The following is a 27932-nucleotide window of genomic DNA, read 5'->3' as shown; positions in this document are numbered from 1 at the left end:
AACACTCAAAAATTTCACAATTAAACTAGCTTGATCATGTTAAAAAATTGTATGTATTTCGCTTGTGTCACTCGAGGTGAATAAAAAGAGTTGAAATGAATGTTTGTGACTTTATTTCTTACACTTTTACATTTACGATGATGATAATTAACATTGTCAAGATTACAATAAATATTCTATACAAAAGCTTTATAAAGGAAACGGATTTGTACCACTAGAACTACAGTAATATCTACAATAAAGAGACAAAATAAAATATTTTGTACTACCGTCCCTACACTTCTAAATATTTATAATATAAACAAAGGTACTTCGTAATTAGTAATACTAAAACCAGACATTTGATGTCTAATACTAAAACTAACAGTGGAGAATTTACAAAATGGAAGTGACTCCTAATTAAAAGAAAATATTTTTCCGTCAACAGTTTGATACAGGAAGGAAGTAATTGTCAAGGACCGGAAATTGGATTCAGTTCTAAGGCACACCTGCTCGTGTTCGTTAACGTGTAACGTTCCACGTGCGGATGCGATGTGAATTTTCCGAAATTCGGTGTGATAGTGCGTGGAAATGTCGAAATATAAATATCCAGATGTCGGTTCAGAGTCCATATTTTTAGATACAAGTAGTAGATACATCTAAATACTTACTTATATTCATATGCCAGAGAGTTCATTCATACTTCGGTCTAGACTTTTTACTTTGATTTATTTACATCTGATGCCAAGAATTCTAATTTTAACTTAATCTAATTAAAATAAATAGCATTTATTGGCAATATTTTACAGATTTAATTTTAATAAATAGCGTTTCGATATCTACAAAAACAAATAACTGCGGGGCTATTTATGTGGAAATAAACAATGATCACCGATTATTTTGTTGCGAGTGGTCCGCAAGTAAGAAGGCCGGGACGGGTCCCGCCCGGGCCGGCATGTGCAACGGATCCGGCTGAGGCCCCCCTTGTTTACTATGTCTTTCCGCTGGTAGCTGGAGACGCGCTCGTTTCTTCGATGTAGACGTTGCCTCCGTTCTCCGATCCGATCTTGGTGTCCTTCCGCACTGTAACAGGAAATATTCCACATCACTCATTCCAAAATAACTCGGCTAGTGGCACTCTTTGCGTAATGCGACACATTCAGACTTCCTGTCAGGTTTCGGGCTCGCCTCAATTAGATCCAGGAATCCCAATTTAATCCGACTGACACGTCGGAAACTGGTCCGTTAATAAATTAAACAGACCGATAGAAAATCTCCACGTGAAATGGCCCAATAAAATCTGAGTATGTCGCGTGCTCCGACTTACTCGGATTACATTTAATGGCTACATGTGTTCATTATCTGGAATCTTACCGTTGAGCAGTTGTTCTAAATAAACACATCTGTTATTGAGGTAGTTTCCGTCGTTGATTGGGCCTATCCGAGGTTCTAAAATTTCACCCTTCTCACTCGACGACGCCGCCATCAGACTCAACCTGGCCGAAAGCTCCTCCACGTCTGCAAAAAACAAAACGCGAATTTATATACCCGGACCCACATTTCTATCTTTTAAGCTCCACTCTCATGCCTTATTCATGCGGGGATATTGTTTATTCAGATGTGTAGTTCAATAAGCACGACGAAGCTCGACGAAAGCTTCGATCTATCGGAGAAGAATTGTTTTATCAACAACGAGACGGCTTTATGGCTCCGGTAATTTTAGAAATTGCGCACAACTTCTCTCGAAATTTTCTTAATTCGATCGATTTTCCACGAGCAATCGATCGGTTGTAACGATTTAGCATATTGTGGTTGGCCCGCTTCCAATTGTAAACAATAATAAGCGAGTTACTCCATTTACCGATTCCGATACGAAAATATACACGTGTGCAGAAATACACAACTGTACCTAAGGTGAAATCCGTGGAAAAACACTTTTCAACACTCGTTCCGTCTATTAATACACTTCGGTAATTACAAAATTGTGCTCGTCGAGGGATGGGTGCGGTGCATATCATTAATCAGCGGAACTTACGCTGTGCAAAAAACACAATTTTTCAACCTTATTGACACACGTGTCGAAAAAAAACCTGAAATTCTAGAGCGCTTTAAATATTTACTCCTCTAAAAATAAAACTATTTGATAGATGGCTCAGGCGAGCTGTACCTGGCTTGTATTATTTATTATTCGCCCAATGATAAGATTTCGCCGTAAACCATGTAGGTTACGTGTGGGAGACCAATCCCATTTTCAGCAAAAATGGGTAAATGGGACAACAGTCCGACGACCGACTACTACGCTAGTAGAGCTGGTTCCAAACCACTTTTTTACCTCTTCGGAAACCAGGTGCGCTTCCATTGATCGTCTTCGATTTCCGGTTAGACCACCACGTTTTTACATTTTCAACACGGGCTCAATCGACTGTATGAACCTCTATTTTTGAAAATTCCGGTATAAACGATGGAGAAAAGCATATATTAAGTTCACCTGACACATGCGGTAATCCATCAGTGTCAGCGCAAGGAGTCCCGATTAAAAAACAAAATTAAAGTGTTTTTCTGAATGAAAACCGGTGGGTTGTATTTTTGGCTCCAGAGCTTACAGCTAATCCGACTTATTTTGAAATTTTAAATCGATCTAAAAATAAAGCCGAATACACAAATTCTTAAAAATTATGTAAATCTCTCAGAGAGTCATTTTTTAGATTAGAATACAGTAGGACCTTTCTCTCTCGAGTCTGCTCATTTTTTCACGTAAAACCTTACCTTCATAATCTTGTTAAATCCTAACATGTGTTATGTAACCGAAAAACCTTCCAGTCTATGTTCATTTCACTTCTTTGGAAAGAAATAAAACCTTAACTGGAAACTCAACAATCAAGACCCAATTTCTTATTTAAATCAATGTATTCTGGGAGGGTAATTTAAGCTTGTTAAAACAGAAACACTTAAACGGTGATGTAACATTTCGTTGAAGAAATTAAATACCTAAAAGATTAGATAACCACGTTTGTATTTTTGAAAACGGGCGTAATTGGAACCAACAGCCGTTAGCATCATCACCAATTCCCTTAAAATTGTCAGCACCGAACCGACATCTCGAGAAACCGATTGTTAATTGGTTTAATAGAGACGAATAGGGTTTACAGTAATGAAACTATTGTTCCAAACTACAACAAAAGTAAAATCGCACTTTACATCAAGAATCTTTTAGCTTCGTACTTTTCCTTATCTTCTTCACCTGTAATTACGTTAAAAGAGATAAAAACTTCTTCATAAGTTACGAGACAGCGGCTGATTTACATCAACATCCGATCTGATTATTCTAAACGAATCGACTTCTTTTCTGGTCAGTAGCAACAGATACCGTCGATATTTGTCAGGGCAGAGACGCCGCTGATCGTGGCGGCAATCTCATGCAATTTTTTCGTCCGTCTGTCAATACAAGGAAATCGGCAATCTTCCGCTTCCGGCCACTCATCCAGGTTATCAGATCGTAACTTCGTGACCGTGAGAAGACAGGCCAAGATCCGGCTATAAAAATACAACTAAACCGGAGGAAGACCTGCCCATTGTACATTTATTTCGTACACAACTGAATTTTCCAGTTAAATTCGATCCTCGAGCTTCAAATATGCATCAGAGGAGTCGTGAGAAAAAGGACGACGCCGAAGTAATCGTATTAAAGATTCAAGCGGAAGAAGTGTCGATTGCAGCTCTGTCAGAACCAGTTTTGGCGTCGAGAGGATTATCATATTTTAGCAGCCGCAGAAAGCGTTTAATTGTCGTTAGCTAATAATTCACGTTGTCTTGAATTATGGGGTAGTAGTGGAAGATAATCCGGCTTGTGCCAAAATAAAATTATGAGTACGACGAAGTTTCATGTTTCAATCCAAGCCACGACCAAAATCTTTGTCGATTTTTTCCAATGATATCGCTAAAGTTGATATAAAACACGTTTACTTTAGTTTACGTAAAAGAATGTCCGAACAGGGTTGAATCCTACGTGTATTGTGTGTTGTCTACCCACGCAATATTTTTCTTTTGCCTGAAGAATTTCAGCTTGATGGAAACTTATTACATATCTGAATATCATTTAAAAAAGTGGTTAAAACTCGTTTTCTTTTTTTATATCTAACGGTTCTAAATTTTGATGCGCTAATGATATCATTATGATTGTCTAAAATATGCACATTTTTAATTAAGACCTCAACAATTAAAACTGTTTACTTCTTGTGGTCTTGTCCCATGTCAGTACATATTTGCATTTGCGATGAGGACTCTCGAGATATGCGACGTGGAGTAATTGGCAAATTCACAAATTCGGCATATCAGCTGTCAGCCGGAGCGAAAGAAAAATGTTAATTTATTGTGGGTATTTTTCTAGAAGCGTGATAATAAAAACACAATTTATTTCGGCACTTTCGGACGTCCAATCTAACGCGTCGTTTGTCCCCACACTGATAAAAAAAATACCGTTCGGTGCGTATAATCTGAATCACGTGGCAAATTCTAGCGCCATTATAATGCAGTTAGGTATTCAATGAAGAAAGAAGTTAGTAAGTAGAAATATGCAGTGGCCATACTCGTTTGGAATTTAAATATCGGCTGTCCAAACATTTTCAAGCGCTCTTGCACAGTGGCACTTATGGTTACCGCATACCTGTACTATAATTAGCGCGATATTTGGCCCGATACTGTAAACAATTTGCCCATCACTTTTCCATGGAGTGGCTATCGTGGTAGTTCGCGCTTTGGCAGGTGTCACCTGTGGCCCAGGTTGTTCGCTAACAAATTCCATTAATATTGATGCCTCAAGTGTGACATTGGCACGTGTAAATAGACGTCGGGTAAATTCGGTGGTGGTTTATGTGGTGGTTTATTTATGGGGCTATCAAATTAAGGACAAACCGGCAGTGTTTCGTTGAAAGCGACTCAATTTCGGGCGCCATTAATTTTTATTCGTGGAATGGAAGAAGTCGGGTGAAAATGTGGAATTGAAATATTAAGTCGCGTAGACGGATGTCGACACTTTCGATAATAGGTCGTTATCCTCCCGATTAAAGGGCCAGCTGTAAACGATTAATTGTTTACATGAACTTCACAGCACGTGTAATAAAATCATAAAACGGAAATGGTTGTTCTTATGCCATTTCTTTTGTATACAAGATGCAGAACACGCGAGCGAGGAAAGCGCTACCGAATCAACATGCGTAATGCACATGGTGTCAGTCGTGGACTTTACGTAAACACAGGAAGATATCCTCAATGGCCGCTTTATGCCGCAGAGGCATCATTTAATGTCGTTATCAATGACACACATTACGAGAGTAATAATTATTAATGCGTGCCGATATATGGCAACGCGATCTCGATGGTAATCCATGGCCGAGTTTGCCCAATATGGTGCATTACGTTGCGTTGATTTGTCCCCACAGGTGCAGATCTGTCATGCTTTGTGGGTTATGAGAAACGTAATGGAGTTTTTGATTTATAGAGTCGAAAGGAGTTTTTATTTCGCTTTCTGTAATAAAACTCGATTTAGACCGAGTCGTAAGTTGTTGTTCCTCGGCAACCTTTATTCCGTTAAGAAAACCAGATTCGCAATAATCAACTTAAAATTTTTCTTATACTTTCTTGCGATGGGCTGAAGGCGAGCTGCACAACCGACGAGGACTGCATCGCGATTAGCTCCGTCGAGTAGAATATTCCATTGGTCTATTGATCAATTATTATTAACGGGTTATATATGGCCTCTAATAGATACTTTAATCGACATTAGTATGCGCTTCGTACCTTTCAAAAAGCATCTCTATTTTTTACTACCGCCACCACCAATTCGTCCGACTTAAATTTGGACAAAAACCATTCGAAAATACTCAGAACACAACTGCACTATGCATTAAAATTGACAATAAAACTCGAAAATGGATCCCGACAAAAATAGTCGTCATTTCCAACTTCCTTGAGCCCCTACTAGAACACTAAATAAGTACAGTACAGCAAGCAGCAAGCCAATGTTGGTTATGTCCAAATTTGGACAACTCTTGTTTCTCGATCAAGTTACCATAATCTGTTGAAGAGTAAAAGTGCTGACCATATGCATCTCCACAAATCTGTCGTGGTTCTTAAATGTTAATTGTCATTCAAAGGATAATCGATTCCCGGATAGCGTCGGCCTCGTGGTAAGCGGCCATCAGGTATGCAAAAACTAATCAAGCTACGTGTCCATGTCCTGGACTTCCGAAAATTTAAATACATCGATATGTGACCGAATCGGAAGGATATTCGAGTCGTTTATAGTCAATAAATTTAAAAAGGCGCCACTTTCGTGAGTGTCAAATGCTGAATGAGAATTTGAAAAATATAAAGACCATCCCGGACGCTTGCGATGAAGCTCTGGAGACTGGAGTTCATTAAAAACTTGTACACCTAATACGAAAAATAAAGAGACAGCTGCAGAAAATGGAACGTATGAATATTTTAGCAATAGAGCGGACTATTAATTTCTGAGGAGTGCAGAACGGTGGATGTGTGGGGCGCAATTTGAATTTAAATTTTATTAAGCTGGCTGCACCGGACAAATTCATATTGTTTCAGTTAATTCGATTATACGCTTGGCTCTCCCAAACAAACTAAAACGTAGAGCGATTACATTACATTCTGTTAAGAGGACCAATTTTTAAAATCGTCCGAAACAGATTAGAAGAAGTGTAAAAGTCGGATAACTTGTGACACTTCTGTGATGTTGACAACATGGCTGTTGAAACAGTGAAACAGATCCACGACGTTCCGAGATTGTGAATATGATTTATCCCAAACATTCTTTGCCGACACGTTATTTGAACAACGTTTAATTCCAGAAGCTGGCTTATTTATTTTTTGTCAGTGACTTCTTCTATTTACACAATATCGAATTTAGCTTGCCCAGAACCGATATGTAATTATAACCGTGGGCGTGTTATAAAATCTGGAACGGTTAAAAACTCTGGGATGGTTTATATTTAGAGGAGTCGAGTGAGAGGCGCTCTGTACTGATGATGGCGTTGCATAGGGGCGAAACGAGGCGAGGATGGTCGTGAAGATTGAATACTAGCAACTGGAAACAAAGCTAGAGAAAACAAGAATAGGTTGGTTTCTGTGCAGATTTATTAATATTGTACGCTTCTGGTTTGTTGGCAGAACCGCATTTTGTTGTCCTTCTGGACTTTTTTCGCCGAGGACGTCTCACCTCATTTACAATTTTATAAACGAGCTGTCCGCATTTGCAAGCAGAAAACACGACAAAAGATGAAGTGAATGTTGATTCCAGAGACTTGAATATGCATGATCGACATACAAAACACGATCAGATGGGTTGTCACGACTGCAGATTTCTGCACTTTTGACAAGTTATTACAATGGTCGGTAATTTACGAGCGATAGTATTGAACGACGAACACATGGTGGGTATAAGACACAGGTAAAACAATAGTGTTCGAGATGAGCGTACGTCACTTCCGTAGCGGCGAGGCCATGGATATCCGTGCTTGGAATCACGATGGTTCTAATCGGAAGCACTTCTTGTGGTCGTGCTGTTCTGTACGCATCTTCAATTCACTTTGCTGATTTGCCGACCGGAGACCGCTAAACACCGGCCCCGAATTTACCCCGAGTAATCGAATCATTCAGAGGCGGACTCATGTTGTGATCCTAATTTTCAACAAAACACTTTATCTTGGTCACTCAACGGATCGGTTTGTTTGATTTCGACGCAGATTTGATTGTTTTTCATGGGCGCGTACGCCGATAAAATTCATAACGATTCTGAAAGATGCAAACAGCTTGGGCAGATTTTTATTCCAGTCAGCGTCGTCGTGCTTTTATCAAATGTAAATTTGCAATTATGTTAACCGTCGATTTTGTTGGCAGGTCGGAAAAGGAAAACTTTTATCCTACCTACCGTCGTCATTCGTCACGGTCGTTTTGCAATAAGATAGTCGGTCATATTTTATTTTTTCTCAAAAACATCAACTAATGAACGATAAGTAATACTAACAACTCTCATTATAGTTGCGACGATCGCGTTAAAGCAACAGGAAAAAGTCACAGCAAAACAAACAGCAGACGCTCAAACAGCAACTTGAACAGAAACACTGAATAGTCATCTGATATTTAGTAGAAGAAACTCAGCATCCAAAAGATAAATCGAGACCAACAGTTTTCTTTTTCTAGAATGAAGGAAGATGTATGTTTATATTCATATTATCCTTGACCTTGACCGTTTTTCTAGACCAGCAAAGAGAAATTACAAAATCAAATGTCTATTTTAACAACAGTACCAAAGATGAAATAAGGAACACAAGATCAACAAACAAGTCACTGACTAACAAGATGAAGGCAACATGGACTTGGTCCTGAAACAACAATGAATGAGGATACGCTGAATTTCAAAGTTCGGACAGAAATGTACAACAGTTTCCTTCAATTTGTTATAAAATTTCTAGATAAAAACAACGAATAAGGTTCAGATCGAGTACTAGGTAAATAAATCTAGTGCAGAACTCCATTCAGTTGTCATTTTGTGGAAAAAAGATTGATTGCACCGTTGATCATTTATCAAGGCAAGAAAGACAAAAATGTCATTCATAGTGGTCAACATTCCACCATCGAATAATATTTAATAAAAGAGTTAAAAAAGAAAACAGAAACAAAGAACAAAATATGGTGTTGGCATTCTTGAACATGTCGTAAGAAAAAAATCACTACAAAAGCAGTATTTTCTAAACTTCTAGTCTTCGCAAACACCAGTTCCTCGTATTATACAAGCAAGTTACGACAAGGTCGATAAAAATTACAAACGGAAGAAATTCATTCCGCAGCTGTTAGAAGAATTCAGAATTTACGCACAAAAAGAAGAACAAGGACGTCAAGGAAAAGAGTAAGTTACGGGAGAATTACTGTGTAAGCTATCAGAGCAAATATGTAAACATGTAAAAAAAAACTGGAAAAAATATAGATTTCAAAATAGTTGTCGACAGGGTTAGCCCTGAAAATTCAAATTTAAGTTGGTAGTAAGGCCATTTATAGTAATTTTAGAGTTCTTTGGTTTACATTTTACTTGTCAAAAAAACGTCAAAGTCAAAAACATTTCAACGAATGTCTGTTTTGAGACATTCGTTAACTTAATAAATAATGCTTCTAATCAAAAAATATCTGGCAACATCAGAGAATTTGGTGATTATTATAAACAATTGTGATTTCTCGCTTTTAGATATTTTAAAACATAACCTCAAACTCTAAAAAATTGATATTAAGTTAGTTTATTTCGGCCGGTGTGCATTCTCATGGTCAACTGAGTCGACAGCCATTTTGAATTGAAATATACGTCAAAATTGTATGTAGTGCAGTAAAAACATGCGAAGTACTGAAAAGTCAAAATGTAATGAACGAGAGGTCAAAATGACTCATTCTGTAGTACTCAGTAAATCAAAATTTCCTAGTGTCAACGATGAAAGATCCATTAGCATCTTCAGGCTTACCGTCATTCCTTTCTCCACCTGTCTCGTTTATTTCCTTTGCCAAGCAAAAAACTGCTTTTTCCGTTTCCGATTCGGTACAAGGATCTAGAGGATGTTCAGTGCAGACTGATAAAGTGCACAAAAAAAAAACTTTTATCTTCAAGTGGTCGAAAATCGCGCCTTTGGGTATCTTTATAGAAACGGTTGAAGTGGCTTTATTTTTGTAAGCGGATTAGAAATACTTCAAGTCCTAGAAGTATAAGTGTCCACAGGCGGCTCGACCGAGTCAAATCTAAGGTCATTTAAAGCATTTGTCACGATTTATTTATCAATTACAATAATTATCAATTACACGAAATATTTAATCATTAAATTATCGCTATTTAAAAAAACCTTAAAAAAAGCAAAATTACTAAATTATGTATATTACCCAATATTTACCGGTGCCACTGTGGTGTAGCACGAGTCGTTCGTGTGCATGGATGTCAGATGTCAAAATCAAAAATAGTAAGATGGCCGTTCAGTGTTAAAAAGTAAACAGTTGTAGGTTGTAATCGTTTGCTATTCACGTTTTGATATTTTCTGTTATATTTACCGAATAACTGAAGTATGTCCCATGCCATTGAAAACGAAATGCATTGCACACCTTCAGAATTGATGCAGATCGCGGCAAACTCAATGTAGATCTAATCCGACCACAGTCCCGGGCGAAAACTGTATGATTCTACATAATTGCTCCGGATGAAAAGTATCTGGCTACAAAGGTAAAAATTTCTGAACTGCCTAGAGGGAGAAGTACCGTAAGAGCAAAAAAAAATGCCACCAAGGACAGTCCATAATGCGCTTGTACACTGTAAGTTGCAGGGAAAAATGTAATAATACCTATAATTGTTTATTTAAAGAAACGATTTCAGGATTCCACAAATGCATGACGAATTTCTTAATCAAAGATATGGTACTTTCTTTTTCATAGCTATCCTTGATGGCATTTTTATTTGCTCTTACGGTACCTATATAAATTATTATTGTAGGTTATTTTGTATGACCGGTGCTTGTCGATGTCAATTTGACAAAGGGAGATATCGAAGATTTGGGCTCTGTTATCTTAATTAAAGTTCAGGATACTAAAAATTACAAATCGCGATCATTTACAATTTGGGGAAAGTTTTACCTGGAAATTTGGAGAAAGTACCTACATGGGATAATTTAGATAACGTTGTACACTTTACTAATATTATCGAAACTTCAAGTACCTACCAATAATATTGCAACAGGGGAAGTAATTACTGGTGCCTTAAAATTTGAAAACTGCAAATTTGAAAATCGTAATTTTAATGTAACTGCAGGAAAAAATAAATCAATAAATAAATGAGTTCATGTTCGATTTTTTTTTTGATGCGCTTGAAGATAAAATAGTATATCATTCAGAATAGAAGGTCTTTTTGCGCTTCGCCCAGTTGCGACTTCGTCTTCGTCTCGGTCTTCAATCTCTGGGCTTAGCACAAAAAGACTCACTTCTACTCTTAATGATTTATAATCTACTCGTACTGTTGCAGTTAGGATGATTTCTTTTCCATAAATAACAGAACTCGTTTAATCTTTTAATCGGAGAATTGTGGACAGTCTGGAAGAATGAAGGCATTCAGCGTTCAGCTCCAGATGTTTTAAATTTTTTAGCAGTAGTAATAAAATTAAGATTAGTTTGTATGATTATTTCTGAATATCCTATTATCATTGTAAAATAACTAACTGCACTCTCAAGGAACAAGAAGTAGTTTGACCACAAAAATATTATGTCGCAGCCTGAAGTTAAATAATGTTGACGTATAAAAACACCGTTAGGGAAATTTTTCAAGTCAAAATCTACAAAAATAAATATTTGTTTCGACGAAGACTCACGCCATTTTCAGATGAAAGATCCAACACCGATGTCAAACCTACGTAGCAAAAAAACAGTTGAGCAGGAGGAAGACATGCCTTCACTCATAGTGATGAATGATGGTAAATAATAACAATTTATTAAAACATGGAGACATGTGTTGTTTATAAAGGAGACAAGAATTTGTCTTCATAATTCTCTTGTTAAAGCATACAAGAGTTTTTTTGGATAACAACAAAATTCAAGATACCTATCAAAGTTATCAGAATGAATTGTCTGCAAAGCTGCCTTTATGGGGTGGGGAACGTTAGGTATGCACTTAGAAGACATTATAAAAGGGTTAATGACCTTATCAAAAGTGTGGCCTTCTGCGTCTCGGGGTCTTATCACACATTTTCGGGGTAACTACTTTAGTTTCTGGGGAGCAAAGCCGCAGCCGTTATGGGTCTTCCGCAAACAACGAGCCTTCGGGCTTATCGCCCGATTTCAATAACAACGGTCCTTTTAACGAGACCTAATTCGACTATAAACTTTTTGTTCCTCTGGTAATAATTGTTAGGAACGCTCATGCATGGCTTGTTTACAAATTACAGTACGATGTTGCAAGGCATTTAATGGATTTGTAATGTAAATCGTGCCCGTGTTATCATTCCGAGGCAACAAAAGGAGGCTTCTGTGGTCGGTTCTAGCCCAATTTTTATTACAGACGGCCACCTGATCAAATCACATGTAAAAACACCAACAACAAACCACATCTGGGTAATGTTTTGAATTAATTGCATACTTCAGAAGAATGTAAATGAAATCCCATTCGTTGACTAGTCTGTAATTAGTGGCAATTAATATAATGGCTAACCTTATGTCATCGCACTTAATGTAAAACAGATGTCTGTAATTGATATGAGTGGTTAAAACGATTTCTCTAGTGTTTACACAATGGTCGATCGGTCTGCCGTTGGCAACGTCTCTGCGGTTGATGCGCCATCAAATTCGAAAGAGTTTTCCCCAAAAATAGTCCAAGACGTTCGCGATTTCGCCATTCCATCGAACAACGCCTTACGCATCGAGTCCGGTCGGGTGCATCTCTAAATCCGGAGTGCAACCAGCTCGACAAAACGACAATTTACGGTCTCAAACGAGATTTATACAAATGGGCAAAAACGGCGTTCGAGTCGTATTTTCGCCGCGCACCTGTGACAAGTGCAGTCCTGAAATATTGTGTTTCAGTATATTTATCATATCGCGTTTATGGCCCTATCGCCATTCGTCATGAGCCTCGCGATTTTTGACACTGCCGCGCTATTTCCAACATGCCAACAAAGGAGCGTTTTCGCAGGAAGTCTGAAGACTATTTGTGTAACTGTCTGGTCTGTTGAACATTCCTAACGATTTTATCGACATCAGTACACCACTTTTAATAACAAGCAGTCGTAAATCTGAAACTGAGACATCCATCAAGCCCGTTACAATTGGAAAACGTTAGTCTACTCGAGCCCGGCGTCTTCATCATATTAAAGTAATTTATCGCGACTCATTATTAAATCTTCACCCGGTATTAGGGTCGTAAATCAGTTGGGCATGGCGGGTCGACTGAAATAATATAGATCGCACACCCGCCGTTCCTCTCCCGGTTAATTCGTATTCGATTCTCCCGCCGAAATCTGACGCACGACATGCTTAAGTCAACGGGTGTAAACACGAGCTAACTTTAGTCTTTAATTTCACCGATCCCCTGTAAATCTTTCACCTCGTATATAACGTTCGGAAAATGACTTCAAAGAGGTAAAAGCTAGCTGCTTTTACCCGAATAAAAACATACACGAGTACTCTTTAAATAAATCCGACGCGGACGTAAATATTCACCTTAGCCTTCATGCAATTTTAAATTTGTAATCTTGAAATGGATGGCTTAGACCGATTCGACTGAAACGATAAAATTATTTGCCTCCGTGCTCGATTTGTTGCTCCCCGTACTCCCCACGAGGGGTTTAATCAGTGGCGAATCGCTTCTCTCGGGAGCCCGGGGCACCGCTCCGACGATACGGGACCCTCTTGTCGTTTCCGTCAGATGGTGCGATTCTGCTCAGATATTGTACCTACTCGCTGTCCTGCAATTCCATCCTTGTACTTTATTACGAGATGTATCTGTCCTTGCGGGACCCGGTTCACAGATAGCCGGACTAAAAATTCCACAAATCCCGAAAGTTTAACGGGAGGATTCGGCCAAGAGAAAACCGCGACGAAGAAGCGACCGATAATTTAATCCTCCATTTGTGCGAAACAAGAGAACGTAATTGAGTAGACACGGAATGACTTGCATTTTATTACAAGTGTGCAACTGTTCCGTTTCTTCCCACAAGACCATCAAATTTTATAAAACATATCACTGTCAGAGTTAGGAGGAAAAGTCAACATTTGCTCAAGTAATGAAACGAAAAGTAGGTTCCAATTCTTACTCGTAGCAGACTGGGCACCACCTCACACGACAATCAATCTACAGCAGCACATCTTGGAATACAATCGATGTAGATACCAGTGCCGGCGTAGCATGGGCTAGCACCCGGGGCGGTTTTCTATTAAGCACCCCCCAAAATAAAACAACAAATACTAAACGTGCTTACGCGACTATATTTTCCTAAAATATTCACTTACGGTACCAAAGTTTACTTTCCTTTCCTTTTCAATGGACAAAATGGAAAGATTGGTTAGTCGCGCTTGGCTCATTGTGGATCTTAGGCCGATTTTATTAATTTTAATTTTGAAAGGCTTCTTTCAAATGAAGCCACCGAAACGCAAATAGTTAAGAAAAATCTTAGACAGCGCTAGGCTCGGAACAGACTCAGAATAGTCCCATTTTACAATGAATCTCAGAAGGTCAGAAGGTAGTCCACTGGACTAAGATATATCTTTAGTCTTGGGAAGAACTGCTGGCGGCTTCCAAGTGACGCCGCAGTCGTACAATATTCAAAATAAGAGTTTTAGGACGCACAACACCAAATGTTATGAGGATGTCATCTATTGCTCTGTAACGATGGCCTAGTTCTTCGTAAAATCTATCAAGACATTCTAACATTGCTCTTAGCAGCTTTTCTGCCAATGTTAGTCTAGCGTCTCTGCCCTTTTCTCCTGGCATATGTTTTCGGAACCTCCGCCTTCCTCTTCTTTCACTTAAAATATCCAACTCCTCACATTTTTTAGTTGCGAAGGAAATAGCTCTTTCAACTATTACGATACGTTGGCTTTGAAGAAACATTTTGAGGGCTTTGATTTTTATCACACACTACGAGTATATACTTTTGTGTCTGGTTCACTTCTTCTAGGACTCCACACCAAAAAGAAAAGTAGCATAAAAACCGAAATCACACAAAGCCGGTAAGAATGTGGATGCTGCTTGTCTTGTATAGACGTTTTCTCTCCTGCTGCTGGGATCACAAATGTCTTCGAGTGTGGTCGAAATTATTCTTCACTGGTTTAACAACGTCGTGATTCGCACTCCATCTTGTCTCTACTAGTCTTTTGACCGATACGCCTACACTTTTCATTAGAATTTCCCATCGATGGGTGGATGATGAAGTGCGTGCCACCCACACTGTCACCTCTCGGTGCTTGGCACCGGGAGCGGACTGCCTCCACCGCCCCCCTTTACGCCGCCACTGGTAGATACGTACCAGGACAATTTTTTCTCAACGAATCTTTTATTTTTTTATGTACCTATTCACATGTGTCCGATAAGCATTTCTTTACTTTTATGTGCATTCTGTGTTTCTCACCGCCCTCCTCACGTCGACTTTATCCTTCATCCTTTAGCATTATGTCTATCTATTTCCCTCCGGTTGAATTGCTTTACTTTCACACTTCATTTCATTTCCCGAATTGCCGTTACTTATTCATTTACACATCCTTCGCCCCGATTTGGTTACATTATTGTTGCTGAAAATTCCCCGATGCAAAACTAAACTATTCCATTCTATTTCCGAATTACATACATTGATATCGACTTTTTTTTGTTTCTTTTGATTTGAAGGATCACTTCTGTATTCCAGGAAATCTCCTTGCTTCTTTCCTTACAAGCTTTGCAAACTTCGCAGGCCACGAAACTAAATTACTAACCATGCACATACAGCCATCGAATAATCTCAAATTAAACCCACTGTATAGTAGCAACTCCATTAGAGTACAGTGCAGGTCTAATCTACATACGTTTATTGGGAAGTTGGCACGCTTAGTCGACCGAGAAATGGAGCAAACTTGGCAAACCAATTTAATAATTACAGCACAAACCGATTAAAAAATTTAGTGTTAAAGCATGTATGCATTTGTCCGAGTCATTTGCATAGAATACTTAAGTAATTAAGTTCTTTAAAGGTAGCAGTTAATTCAATTTCAACGAAGAAACAATGACAGAACAAAAATTCTACATATGTCTTTGCGTCACAAATTCCATTAGCGTTGTGGTTTACATTTTTCTTATTGTTATCTGCTTCAACGAGTAGCGTAACAAGTTTTGCTCGATTTAAAAAAGGCGTGAAATCTATTATTGTATCAAAATTACTTTTGTGTTTGCGGTGAGTTACAGTGAAAGTCCTGGAACCGTTAATGTTACTGATGTGGGCATTATCGGCTAGGGTCATACCAGTAAGTTAACCTCATGTAAAGTCCTTTTTTTTAAACAATTATTGCCAATGCCAAAATTCTCTCAAAGACCAGACTGTACCACCCTAAAACCTTTCGTTTCGGAACACCTGCATCGTAAAATCTCCCTCGACCATGTTTGAGGTTATGTCAAGAAAATGTCAGTAAAGTTAGCATGGTCAGTTTTTCTGTCTGCACTTCTTCACATAATCTAATCATAGTTAATTTTTCTCGTGAGAAACCTGCATTTGGACTTGTCGTACCTAACGCTAAGTGCTCAAGCACTTAGCACTTTCCTTTTTAAGTGAACCGATATTGACTAAACCATGATTAGATTACTTATTTCATCGTTACATCTTGTAAATTACTGGTCTGCAAAATTCTTCCGAGTCATAACGCGCAAAACAAGAACTGTCGAGATTTGTCAAAAAATTACTTTGCTTAAAATACTGTTACAGAGAAACCACGGCAGATAAACATCTGCATAACCTACATTCTCGAGTAATTTAAGCGGAAGAAACGAAGCCTTCATTCCACAAATTAAATAATGACGGCGTCAACCGAATTTAAAAGTCATAATTCAACAATTTAATAAGGAGCAGTATTTGCATACTACTAATGAATGACATTGAGCTATGTTGTCAACATTTATATTTCACGGTAATCTGTGAAGTCTGACATTCTTGAAACAGAGCGCGAACCACATTTCTTGTGTGTTTTAAATTCCAAATTGAACGATTTGTTCTTGAGAAGTAATTAAGCTGTTCGAGTTCTAAATATTGATGGTTCTTAATTTCGGAAAACAGGTAATTAAGTGTAAGTGTATACAGTCGGGAGGTCTAAAAATTGCCTTACCGGCGTCAAAGTTGTCCTTGAGCCGCCTCCACTGCTTGGCTTGGTGCAGCGAATACAGAGTGATGGCTAGAAAAAACAGAAAGCACGCGAACACCGCCGAACTGAGAGCTATGGCTTGCCAGTCCCAAACGAGCGTCTCGGCGCTGGAAAACGGCGCTTCCGTGCTGGTTATTTCCAGGTCTGCCGCGTCCTCGACGCGGTTGTCTCCCGCATCGGTGTGCTTCAGAGCCGTCTTCCTGTGTCTCTGCTCCGGCCTCTGGAGGTGCTTGTGCCTATGATGGTTGGTGGGGAAGTTGATGATCTCTGCGACCGGTCCGCACACGGAATCTCGGTGGATCTCGCACGGACGCAACACAGCTTCCGGGCACTGAGTACAGTTCACACATTTCTGCAGGCTCGTGTTGAGGTACTGAATCTTGGGGATGCAGATCGATGCTGAACTTATGCACACCAAGCTCGAGATCACCAACAGCGAACCATACCCTGACACCATCACCTGCAACAGAACGGATGAAGAAACATTGCCTCATTATTTCATGTCGCGAGGGGATTTGCAGACAAAACATGCGGCGAGTGAAGGGCTTTAAAGAAAATCCTAAAACGGGGTGCGCACCGACGAGAGGGTGGATTGCAGGAAATTGGCCCGCGGCAAGAACTGTCACAGTTAAAATTGCAATGTTTCAGCGGATCAGTGACGTTGGTACAGTGCGGTTGCCGGCACTGCCTGTCAATGTCACCGCTGACACTTGCAGCTGTCAACGGTTTAACTTAGGCCCATCTTGATGGAATATTTACACACCCCTCGACGAGTTTTTACCATTTGTACTTATCAAATGACGTCGCTCAGCTATTGTCCAATGTAAACAAAGAGTTGAGCTTTTTGCGGGTTAACGAGCTTCCCTCATTCATCCAGCTTGGCGCGGTTACAACTTGCATCATTATTTTTGGGGAGATTCTTTGAGCAATTAAATTTTTAAGGCTGGGACAGTTTCATTAAAATCATCACGGGTGTTTGCTCCCGAGGGCAAAAGCGTCAACAATAACTACTAACTACCAAATAATTACCGTCGGGTCAACATGCTAGTGCCTCGTTACCAAAAAAAAAAAACTTGATGTATTAGTCGTTAGGATCTGTGAATCGAAATCATGCTTTAGTGGATACTGAATTTCCTATAATATCAACGCTTTTTTTCTCCTTGGAAAAAAGTTTGTTTCATCAGTCCGACCGATTGGACTTGGGGGATACATTAGAAATGGCGTTAACGTAGCGGAAAAGCTTTAAAAATTCCCTCGGACAGTAAAGTGCTTATCTACATTTTCCGTTACATTTACCAACTGCAAGTTAACGTCACTTTAAATCTGGATAATATTTACAGTAGGTTACGATACCAGAAAGCCATTATTATGGAAATTACAACCGCGAAATGAAAATTTCATTACTGTTTATAATAAATTTACATCAAAATGGACAAGCAACCGACGAGCTTTCGCTCTTCTTATCTCATCCTTTTTTGTCTTCGAGTCGGTATTAATCAGATTGACGATTTACCTACTGGAAAGCTCTTCAAAAGAATGGGAACCGCAGACGAGGGATAAATGCAGAAAAGCGCTGGCTTATTTAAAAAATAACAGGATAAAGCGACGATGCTTTCCGCATTTTTTAATTTGGTAATAATGAAATGCGAGGACTGCGCTACATTACCCAAGAGACCGAGGAATTCTCGTTCAAAAGAATATAAAAAAGGGTACTTAGAGAATCATAATTTTCAGAATCCAGCTATGAATACGATTAATTTCTGGAAATTAACAGGTGGGGTATTTTGATGTGTGGAAAAGAATATCTCGTCGAGACATCGACTCAGACAAGAAAAAAACAGGATCTAATTTCAGAATTCTTTGTTTAAAAATGATTCAAATTTATTCTTGGAAACGCAGCTTGTAAGAATAGCAGAAATACCGCAATTGCTTAGATACACGGAAAAGAGCAAAATTAAATTGGCACCATCTAATTATAGAATTGTTAGTACCAGTGGAGATAATCGATTTTAGATAGGTATTCCCGCAATCGGCGGATAGTTTGTGTTCTATTAGTAGTAAATTACCAAATTAATTAGTGATTACCGAAATAACACAGCTATTTGGAGCGGATTAGGTACGGAATAAAAATAATTTTCAGTGTCGGGTCTGTTTATTTAAAGTTCATCTATCCCCCCCGTAACACCAAATCGAAGTTCTACCTGCCCCCATCTCGGGGCAATTGAGTGTTGCGGAAGTTTCTCCGATAGAACTACCTGAAAACTCCCGTTTTTTAATACTCTCGTTAAAACTCGGCGCGCAACAAACACAAAAGACACATTTGAAAAATGCCGAGACGCTAAATTAGATTCCGGCAACAAATCACGACTCAAGGCCGATTTTTTTAAGCCCAATCTAAATTTGTTGAAGGAGCGACTTCCGGAGAGCAATAATGACACCTACGAGATCGGGCGGATTATCTTGTTGGCTAGTGTATTTGATTTGTAATAAAAAAATTTAAAAATAGCTTTAATCATAAACATAATTCTGTCTGGGTCGTAAAATTCCAGGAAAGCATAACTTTCATTGCACAGCTGATATTATTTTCATATTACCATCCATAATAAAAAAGTTAGGTTTTATTATTTATGACTTCCTGAGCTTGCAGAAGGAGCGACCTTAAGGGTGGAAAAATCACAGTTGTCTGTTTCGGAGACAGGTGCTTTTCTTCCCATTATTTAGCAGGAGAACAACTCGAATTGAGTTATTATTGTAATTCGCCGGAGGATGTTTTATGTTTACAAGTCGATTTATGCTAACATAAATCTCTGGAAATTTGTATCTAATAACATTGGAAGGCTTAAGTAATCATTTCCTCGAATTAAAACTGAACATTCGGCCCGAATCAATCGGAAACACCGATTTCAGCAAGCGGCAGCCCGCTTACATTAAGGTCACCTAAATATTTGACCCACTTGATGCATTTTATTAATAGGCCACAACACACGGACAATTTGAAACCAATTGTCTAGTATTAATCGTAGTAAATTTTTCCTGGAAATCATCATTAGTGCCACATTTACTCAGGACTGGCAACAGTCCCAGATGTTTAAATGGATGACAATAGAGAAACATCCACTAATTTATACACAGCAGTAGCAGACGTCTGAATGACAAGCAGACATTAATTATTTCGGGACAAAAACACGCCTCAAACCGATTACGCTATTCCAGTTGTGATTTGCATTTTGCAAACCGTTTCCACAAGTAAATCACAAGAATTTTTAAACGCGAGGTCGACGACTCCGCCTCGGTTACGTCACAAATATCAATTTATTAATAATTTTCGGGCTGAAATGCGGCAGCGCCAAGGCGGAAACCAATCACCGACACTCAAAAGGTGACTCCCAAAATATGAAGGGCTCGTTTTGGGAGCGGACACTAAAAAATTCAGACGTGCGAATCTCCACAACGCGGGGTTTTTGTCTTTGGAAAATCGGATTACAGACGCGCAAAAACCGACCGCCTTTTAATTAACATTTTAAAATGTGTCATTCTTCATTAGGCCTCGAGATAAAATTTGGAGTATTCTCTAGACCCCTCATAAATCTAAATTATCTTTTTGATTTATGCCCGATTTTAGGAAATTAAGTGCCTTTGACGGAGAATAATTTTTGGAATTCAATATCGTGCGCCATTTTCTTCTAAAATAGAATTATCGAGTTCTTTCGGTAAATCAAATTTATCAACAATAAACGTATATTTCAGGAGGGTACGTTTCGTAGAAATTAAGACAAGTGGTTGATCAGCTGTTTAAATCTAACCTCACTTTTTGCGTTGTTTATGTTTTTAATCTGCAATTTGAAAAATTAGTGTCTCTACTATGAGTGATTCATTCACAATCGACTCTTCAACGCCAAGTTCGACGCCAAATAAAAAAAAAAAACCTTCATTTATGCATCATGGGACTGATTGCACCAACGCCAGTTAAAGTTAACTGTAGGTTAAAATGCTTCGTTACTTTAGCTACTTATTGTTACAACAATATTTTCGTATATTTTAATCTATAGTTTAATTTAACTCACGTTGGTGCAACCGGCCCATAATGCCAAGATAATGAGCCCAGCGAAATTGAAAATGCAACCCACAATACATTTACAAAGTTAACGTGGCTTTTTTAAATATCGTATTGTTTTAAAATGAAATCAATCCACGATGGCTTTGCTTCAATAATTTTATTTGTCACAACTGACATTTACGAAAAAGTTAAAATACGACGATGAAAATGTATTCGCACGATGAGAAAACAGACATGATCCTAGTTTATGGCGATTGTAATAAAAATGCTTCTACCGTTGCGCGTTTATGCAGACAATAAACATTTTCCCAAAAACTCTTTGTTTTTTCACAATTTGATTTAACCAAGCGAATGACGTTTATGTCAAAATTTACGCAACTGCACAGCTAACTATGTTTTATGTTTTTTAAATCAAAAAACAAATATCCACGTTAACTTTCACTGTATTGTGGGTTGCATTTTCAATTCCGTCGGGCTCATTATCACACGGAAAATACCCTGTATATTCAAAATTTGGTTTGCTTGTAAGAATAAATGGAAAATGAAGTTTGTACCGATTCAATAGTGTTCCCTAAACACTCATATTTTACCGTTTTAAATAATTTGTACGTAGACATTTACAGCACGAGAGAAAAATATGTTTCATTTCATGAGCTGTCATGCTAAAACTGTCCACTTTATGAGAAAAATGAGAAAGATTTGTGCCAAATCTAGGTCTGAACCTTGTAACAGGATTAGGTTAGTTTCACTCCTATTTTTCTGATGCTGTCTCAACACAACACCTGACATCCTGAAAGTTCATAAAATATGAGAAAAAATACCGTTCGCAATTGATGTTGACGAAGGAATTAAGGAAGGATCAAACTGACTTTGTGAAGTTGTAAAGTTATTCAGATAATTTCTTTCCGGGTGTTTTCCATTTCGAAAACTCAAGGTTTCAAGAAGACACAAAAACTAGGTATTTTTAAAATTATTTTGATCATATTAATTTTATTTACTACCTCTCAACCTCTTATGGTAGATACGACTACAAGTAAATGTTATAAAACTGACCGTTACGTAAAGCTGTTTGTCATAATTTTTAAACAATAACTTTTTGTGCCCCAATGGAATCAACATTTTTTAATCAAACAAATCATCAACTCCAATTTATTATTTAGCGAAACGAAAAGGTACATTTCTTTATGGGTTTTCTTTTTCTCTCACAGCGTCTACGTGTTATTATATTAACGACCTATTTTTATTATCTTTCAGTACCTAATTATTTTAACTTTATTGACAGTAGTACAGTAGTAATCCTACGCCTATGATGTTGAATACATAATTACAGCTGTCAAACCGAATGAAGTTTCTGTTTCAGTACAAGTGTTTTCAATTGTTATAAACTGTTGTTGAAATTATTGATTCTTTGAGTAACAAATATTTTGGGCGCTATTCTACTTTTTCCCGCGTAGACACTTGTCTCTGTGTCTGTCAAAAAACGTGCAATCTATCAGTGTCCGGAGTACATCTAGCAGCGACAAGTCTAATATTTTTAAATCGATAAAATAATCCATTTATAATTGAATTGGACCATTGACGATTTCGACTACCGTTGGGGGCTCCATTGTTGACAGAAATCAGCTGATTGAAACTCATATTCGCCCTCGACCCGGCATTTGTTTGTACATTGTTTTTTAAAATTGTTGTTGGTTTTACGTCGTTTTACGGTTTTTGTGATGGATTTTTCTAGGTTACACAACATTTTAACTTATTTAGAGGTAACACCAGAAAGCAGGTGTGTTGTGGAAAGCGAAGAAGTGTTGTGTGCGAAGTTGTTAATTTTATTGGGATATTTCACACGTTTTATGTTTTAGATCTTTTGTTTAGCTGTTTCTTTTTTTGTTATAGGAGTGCTATTGTAGATTTAGAAAAAATATCATCTACCGATAGTAACTTTAAAATACTTAACAATAATAATAAAATAATTTTTAAAGTGTTTTCCACGACCCTCATATGATTAGATGAAGGTTTTCCCATTAACAAAGCACTTTCCCATGCTTTTCTTCTTTCTAGCCCCCCCACATTTTCGATGAGCATAATATTTTGGTTTTACGCCACAATGTGGAAATAAATGGAAACATGCTTCTGGTTCGTTTTTTCGGCACGTGTTACAGCCAAAAACACAACAATTTGTTTTGTCGATCTTATTTTTAGTCATTTTTAAATAATAAATTTAAACCGTCGTTTTGTTTTAAAAACACAAACCACTGAAATAGCCACCGACTGGAGTATGACTGTGCTCAATTCATACAATTCACACCAGATGTCTCACTGATAAATGGATTCGCGAATATTAACTACGACATATAAAAAATCTTTTTAAATTTTTAAAATACATGTCACAAATGTGTTTAAAAATACGAAAAAGAGGATTTTAAAAATGACATTATTCATTTCTTGAGGTGAGGGTTAGATTTTTTGAAAAATGAATCGATCGTTATTGGGGAGTGTCAGAGACTGCGAGGGCGCATCTACTCAGACGTACTGAATATTATAAGATTTTTTATTGAATGTAAACGAGCGTTGTTTATGGGGGGAGTGTCTAGGCAGGGTTGGGCCCGGTTTCGCGTGCGTGGGTGCCCCCAGTGCACTGCCGAACTCTTAAAACCTCGCGAAACGTCCACGAATAGCACCTCGCGTTTATCTATAGCATAAAAGAACAGTAATAGTCGCGTAAAATGTCGAAAATAAACAGAGGGCAGACGACGCATCGTTCTTTAAAATCTGTGGTGTTCTTTGAAGCGTCAAGTCATGCTGTTTGCATTAGCTGAGGTTGTTGTAGGCCGTGGTGCTTCTGACATATGGTTACCATAATACCGTCACCAGGCAACGGTCGCTCCTTCCTTTCCTGCCTGCCTTTCATCTACCATAATATAAGGAGTGAAGAAAAAAATAACAAGTGCTAAAACCAAACCACAATGTCTTTTGACACCGTCCACCATTATCCACTTGGCCCAATTTGCAACATCGCACGGATTCGCTCTTAGGAGTTTATTATTCAACACGTGTTGGCTGGATCGCGATTCGCCATCTATAAACTGACAAGCAAGGGCAGACGACGAAATTGTTTGTTTGGAATGTTTTAAGCTCGGCTGCCCCTTCTTGTTTTCTTATTGAAAGCTGCTCGGATTTGTTTGACGGGAACAACAGATTTATAGACGAAATTCCCGGGACACGTGTCCGGGGGTTCACACCGCCTCCGATATCGAGCACTGGTGCCAACGCAAATCGACGAATCGACTCTAATTTCGTCGCAATCAAAAAGCGAAATTTTCGGCGCAGATGTCGGCGAGATTTGTCGATTTCGAGGTAAAAAATGCGGACTTCAAAGAAGACAGCGACAGGAATGTTCATAATTACACGGTGTTTTGAATTAAAGAAAAGATGCGCACCGGAAACCTTAACAACATCCTTGCGCCCAGACATTGTAGCAATTAGTTCGGTAATCGGCCGAGTTGATTCACCCCACATGGACAAAAATTTCAAAATCATCGATAATCTAATGAGTGTGCGCGTGAAGCCATAAAGATAAATCATCAACAATGATGTCACAATGATTAATGGCGGCCGTTTAGGGCGTTTTATACGAAAAAGTTCTCCTCGGAGTCAATAGAAGTTGGGTAATTAATGAAAGTCGCGATAATTAGACCAATTAATCGCAAAGTTTGGGAAATAGACGCTCACCCTCCCAAAAAATAGAAATAGTCAAGTGGCAACATCCGACCCTCGTGATTTCCCACGGTCGTCGTATATTACAGGGACCGAGGCTTGAAAAATTTTCAGATTACGACTGAAAGATCCATTTAATCAATATCCATAACATAAATTTCAGGCGCCGTTCGCTAACAAGCCAGTTTCGAATGGAGCATAAAGTGTAGGCCCTGTGCTAACAAAGCTTTACTAAGACATAGTGGTATTATAAAGCTTAATTAAAGCTCTGCGGTTCACTCGCAAAATGTTCCAGGATAACACAATTTTCCGCCACAGCTTGCACCTTGTGTCCGGAATCTCCGGAAAAAAGCCGTTTTTCACCGATTAATTGCGATTATTTTACGCCGCTAATTGGGCTCGCAACCTCTAACCTCGGGCAAAATTTTCAATTTCAATACATTTATTCCTTTTGTGAATTTTTTCTTCGCATACTGATGTAACTCAATAAGCCGGTCGCTGCCGGGTTTTCTCTCTTATTGCACACACGCTGTGGGAAATCAATTTTAATATAGACAAATTTGGCCAATTTTCCACCAATATGTGACTGTGAAGGTTGTCGTCGAGCGAGAATTGAAATACGTTCGTAATGTCTACAGAAATGAGCATAATGAATGCCAATTAAACCTAAAGCAGCAAGCTTTATTGAAAAAAATCGGGATGAAGGACAGTTTGGCTTCGCACTCCCGACTAGAATATTAAGAGAGCGTGATAATCTATGTTAATCCGAGAGGATGGAGGATGATTTATCAAGATGTCGGCAGTTTTGATCGGTCAAGCTTCCATAAAAATTGCAAACGTTTTTTTATCACAACGTGCTGAAAAATGAAATTTCAAATATGCAAATGCAACCCATATTCGAGTTGTTCAACTTTGATAAAAATCTTGAAAATGGCGGGGCGTGCATTGCTGCAACTTTGCCAGTCCAGGGTTAAATGTCACGTTGCGAAAAAAAAAAACAATTCTCTTTGTTTTTACAGAACTGTCCACCTCAGCTACATAATTATCGTGGGGGTAGAGGTTAGAATTAATCAAAATTAAAATATCAGCGTTGTCGCCACAAGATTTAGAGCAAGCCATACATAATTTATAAGTATGAGTAATGTGGCACACAAAAATATTACCACAAGGTAATCACAAAGAAGTAAATTGAAGTAAAAGCGAAACGTGCTGAAATCGATGGGTTTTGTGAAATCGGTGTTTTTGTTATTTTCGTTTTCTGTTTTTATCACAACCACTTTCTCTTCCAAAGGGTGCAATAACCACGCTAGATTAGTCAGACAGTTCTAAAAATATCAAAATCGCTTTAAAATGTAAATTCTGGTTCAAAATCTTGAAAGTTGCATCACGACAACTCAACGTTATTTATGCCAACTTGTTCAAATTTCTGCAACAAGTAATTTGCATATTTTTAAATATGCATTATACTTTTTGTTCCGAGATAAATGTCAGAATCAATCAAATCACAAATTAACTATCCTTGAGTTGTGTTCAAGTTGTGCTAGAAAGTGAAGAAGTGAATGGACGACGGGGCGCCAGAAAAAATTCGTACAGGGTGTTTAGTGGCATGATCGGTACTCAACGCGATGCTTGCAAAAGTGCGAATACGAAGAATTTTAGTGAACACTCTGTATTCGATTATCCAATACGTCCCGACCTTCTAATACCTGTTTTTGTCATTATTTTTTTAAATATTAGGCGCTTGTTTCCACAAGGCCGCCTATTTTTAACTATATAATAACTGAATAATCTTCGATGATTAGACTGAAAATTGATTTGTACAAAGCAGAACCGGACTCGCTCCGGAGTTCGTGGTCAACTCAAATTGATCCGATTTCAGGTTCCATAAATCTCGACACTCTGCAACACGTAACACGTGGCCAATTAAATTTTTTTGTTGTGTCCCTTCGGCGGTGACCTCCGCTGGTCGCAATAAACTCCGGGGTGTCCACCTAACCCCACGAGCTCTTGCTGACTGGCTTTTATGAAGTGCTTTCCGAAAGCACTCGAGTCGATATTATTCCAAACATAAAATCGGAAGGGCCACGCAGGAGACATGTTAATTAATTCGGAGAATAATTTCGTGATAAGCGGCACTATGTGAGTATTCCGCTAGGATAAACATGTCCGACGAGCTTTGGAACAGTCTGGCGGAACCTTGGGCGGTTATTTATAAAGTCCTTACGAATTTAATTAGTCTAAGGTTGTTTCGAATTTTGTTGATTGGCGTAGCTGCGTGAAAAATTCCCCTAAATAGGGGACGTCGTTCGAGGCACTTGACCTGCTGCAAGTCGGTAATGGAGGCCATCTGGTCTTGTTTCTTTAATTTATTGTAGTAGCTCTAACAATCTCAAGATTTAAACGAGTAATAAGAGCCATTATCTAATTTATATTATTTGTGCAGAGCAAACAAACAAAAAAACCTGGACTAATTGAGGGAAGTCGCTTTCCTCGGAGCGGAGTTCTCGTGTGCTCGGGACACAATACGTCCGAATAAATTACCCAACAATGGGAATTTTATGTATTCAGATTTTTCACTTGTGGGGTTTCTTTTATTCGATGCGGCGGGGATAGAATCGGGAATTAGAGGACCGGCGCTCTTTTACGCTCTCGGCCACCACAACACGTTCCATCAATCAGCATTAGAAATTTTGTCCATCTTACCTTGAAACTTTTATGAATCTCCATGCGTGCGATCAATCCAAAATCATTTATACCGTGTGGATTAACAAACTAACAAAAACCCGCACACTTATACGCCACATATTACTCGGGAGGTGTAGCGCGCGTCTTTCCAACTTGACGTCGTGCGTACTTCTGTGAATCGCAACTTCGGTATAGCGGGCTTTATTTCAAAATTAGCTTTTAGTTCGTCCGTCAGTAGCCGAGTCGACGCGAAAATCTATTTGTTGTTTACACAAAAATTGACTTAAGACGATGTTGTACGCACTGTCCGCATCCTGCACTCGAACACGCCAACGGATACGACTCTTCGGACATGGCTTTTCCGTGGCGGCCACACAATTTTGGGAGCGTATCGTCCGTCGCACGCACGTACAACTACTGAAGAAAGCTACCACACTTGCAGCACCGCCGAAGAAGTCCTGTGCGTGCCGACCCTCGAGTGGGGGAATGGGGTGCGAGCCCCCGACGCTCAAATACTTGGACGAATAATTAGCGACGTATTAGCGACAATGGCTGTTAAATATTTATCGGACCGTCCTTTATTAAATGTTTACATTGG

General features: G+C 38.7%; 1 protein-coding gene across 2 annotated transcripts; it reads right to left on the bottom strand.

The window, feature by feature from the left end:
- Positions 1 to 96: 96 nt before the first annotated feature.
- Positions 97 to 27751, bottom strand: wgn (wengen). Of its 2 annotated transcripts, none has more exons than XM_069050609.1 (4): positions 27353 to 27751; positions 16846 to 17341; positions 1354 to 1497; positions 97 to 1062 (listed from the first exon to the last, which is right to left on the bottom strand). In XM_069050609.1, exons 1-4 carry the CDS (start codon positions 27374 to 27376, stop codon positions 971 to 973), a joined length of 756 nt encoding a protein of 251 aa, XP_068906710.1. In that variant the 5' UTR covers positions 27377 to 27751; the 3' UTR covers positions 97 to 970. The 2 variants fall into 2 exon arrangements, with proteins under 2 accessions (XP_068906710.1, XP_068906711.1); XM_069050610.1 differs by lacking the exon at positions 27353 to 27751 and adding an exon at positions 17459 to 17516.
- Between the last annotated feature and the right edge of the window lie 181 nt (positions 27752 to 27932).

The sequence above is a fragment of the Tenebrio molitor genome, chromosome 6 (assembly GCF_963966145.1).
Source record: "Tenebrio molitor chromosome 6, icTenMoli1.1, whole genome shotgun sequence".
NCBI lineage: Eukaryota > Metazoa > Arthropoda > Insecta > Coleoptera > Tenebrionidae > Tenebrio > Tenebrio molitor.
This window is presented reverse-complemented; position numbering and strand designations above follow the sequence as displayed.

Bases quoted from the DNA above. Each gene is read 5' to 3' on its own strand.
- wgn (XM_069050609.1), bottom strand. From the start codon at position 27,376: ATGGAGATTCATAAAAGTTTCAAG. The intron at 17,342-27,352 runs GTAAGATGGACA...GTTCTGTTGCAG, and splicing joins AGATTCATAAAAGTTTCAAG to GTGATGGTGTCAGGGTATGG. The intron at 1,498-16,845 runs GTAAGGCAATTT...TGTTTTTTGCAG, and splicing joins CAAGGACAACTTTGACGCCG to ACGTGGAGGAGCTTTCGGCC.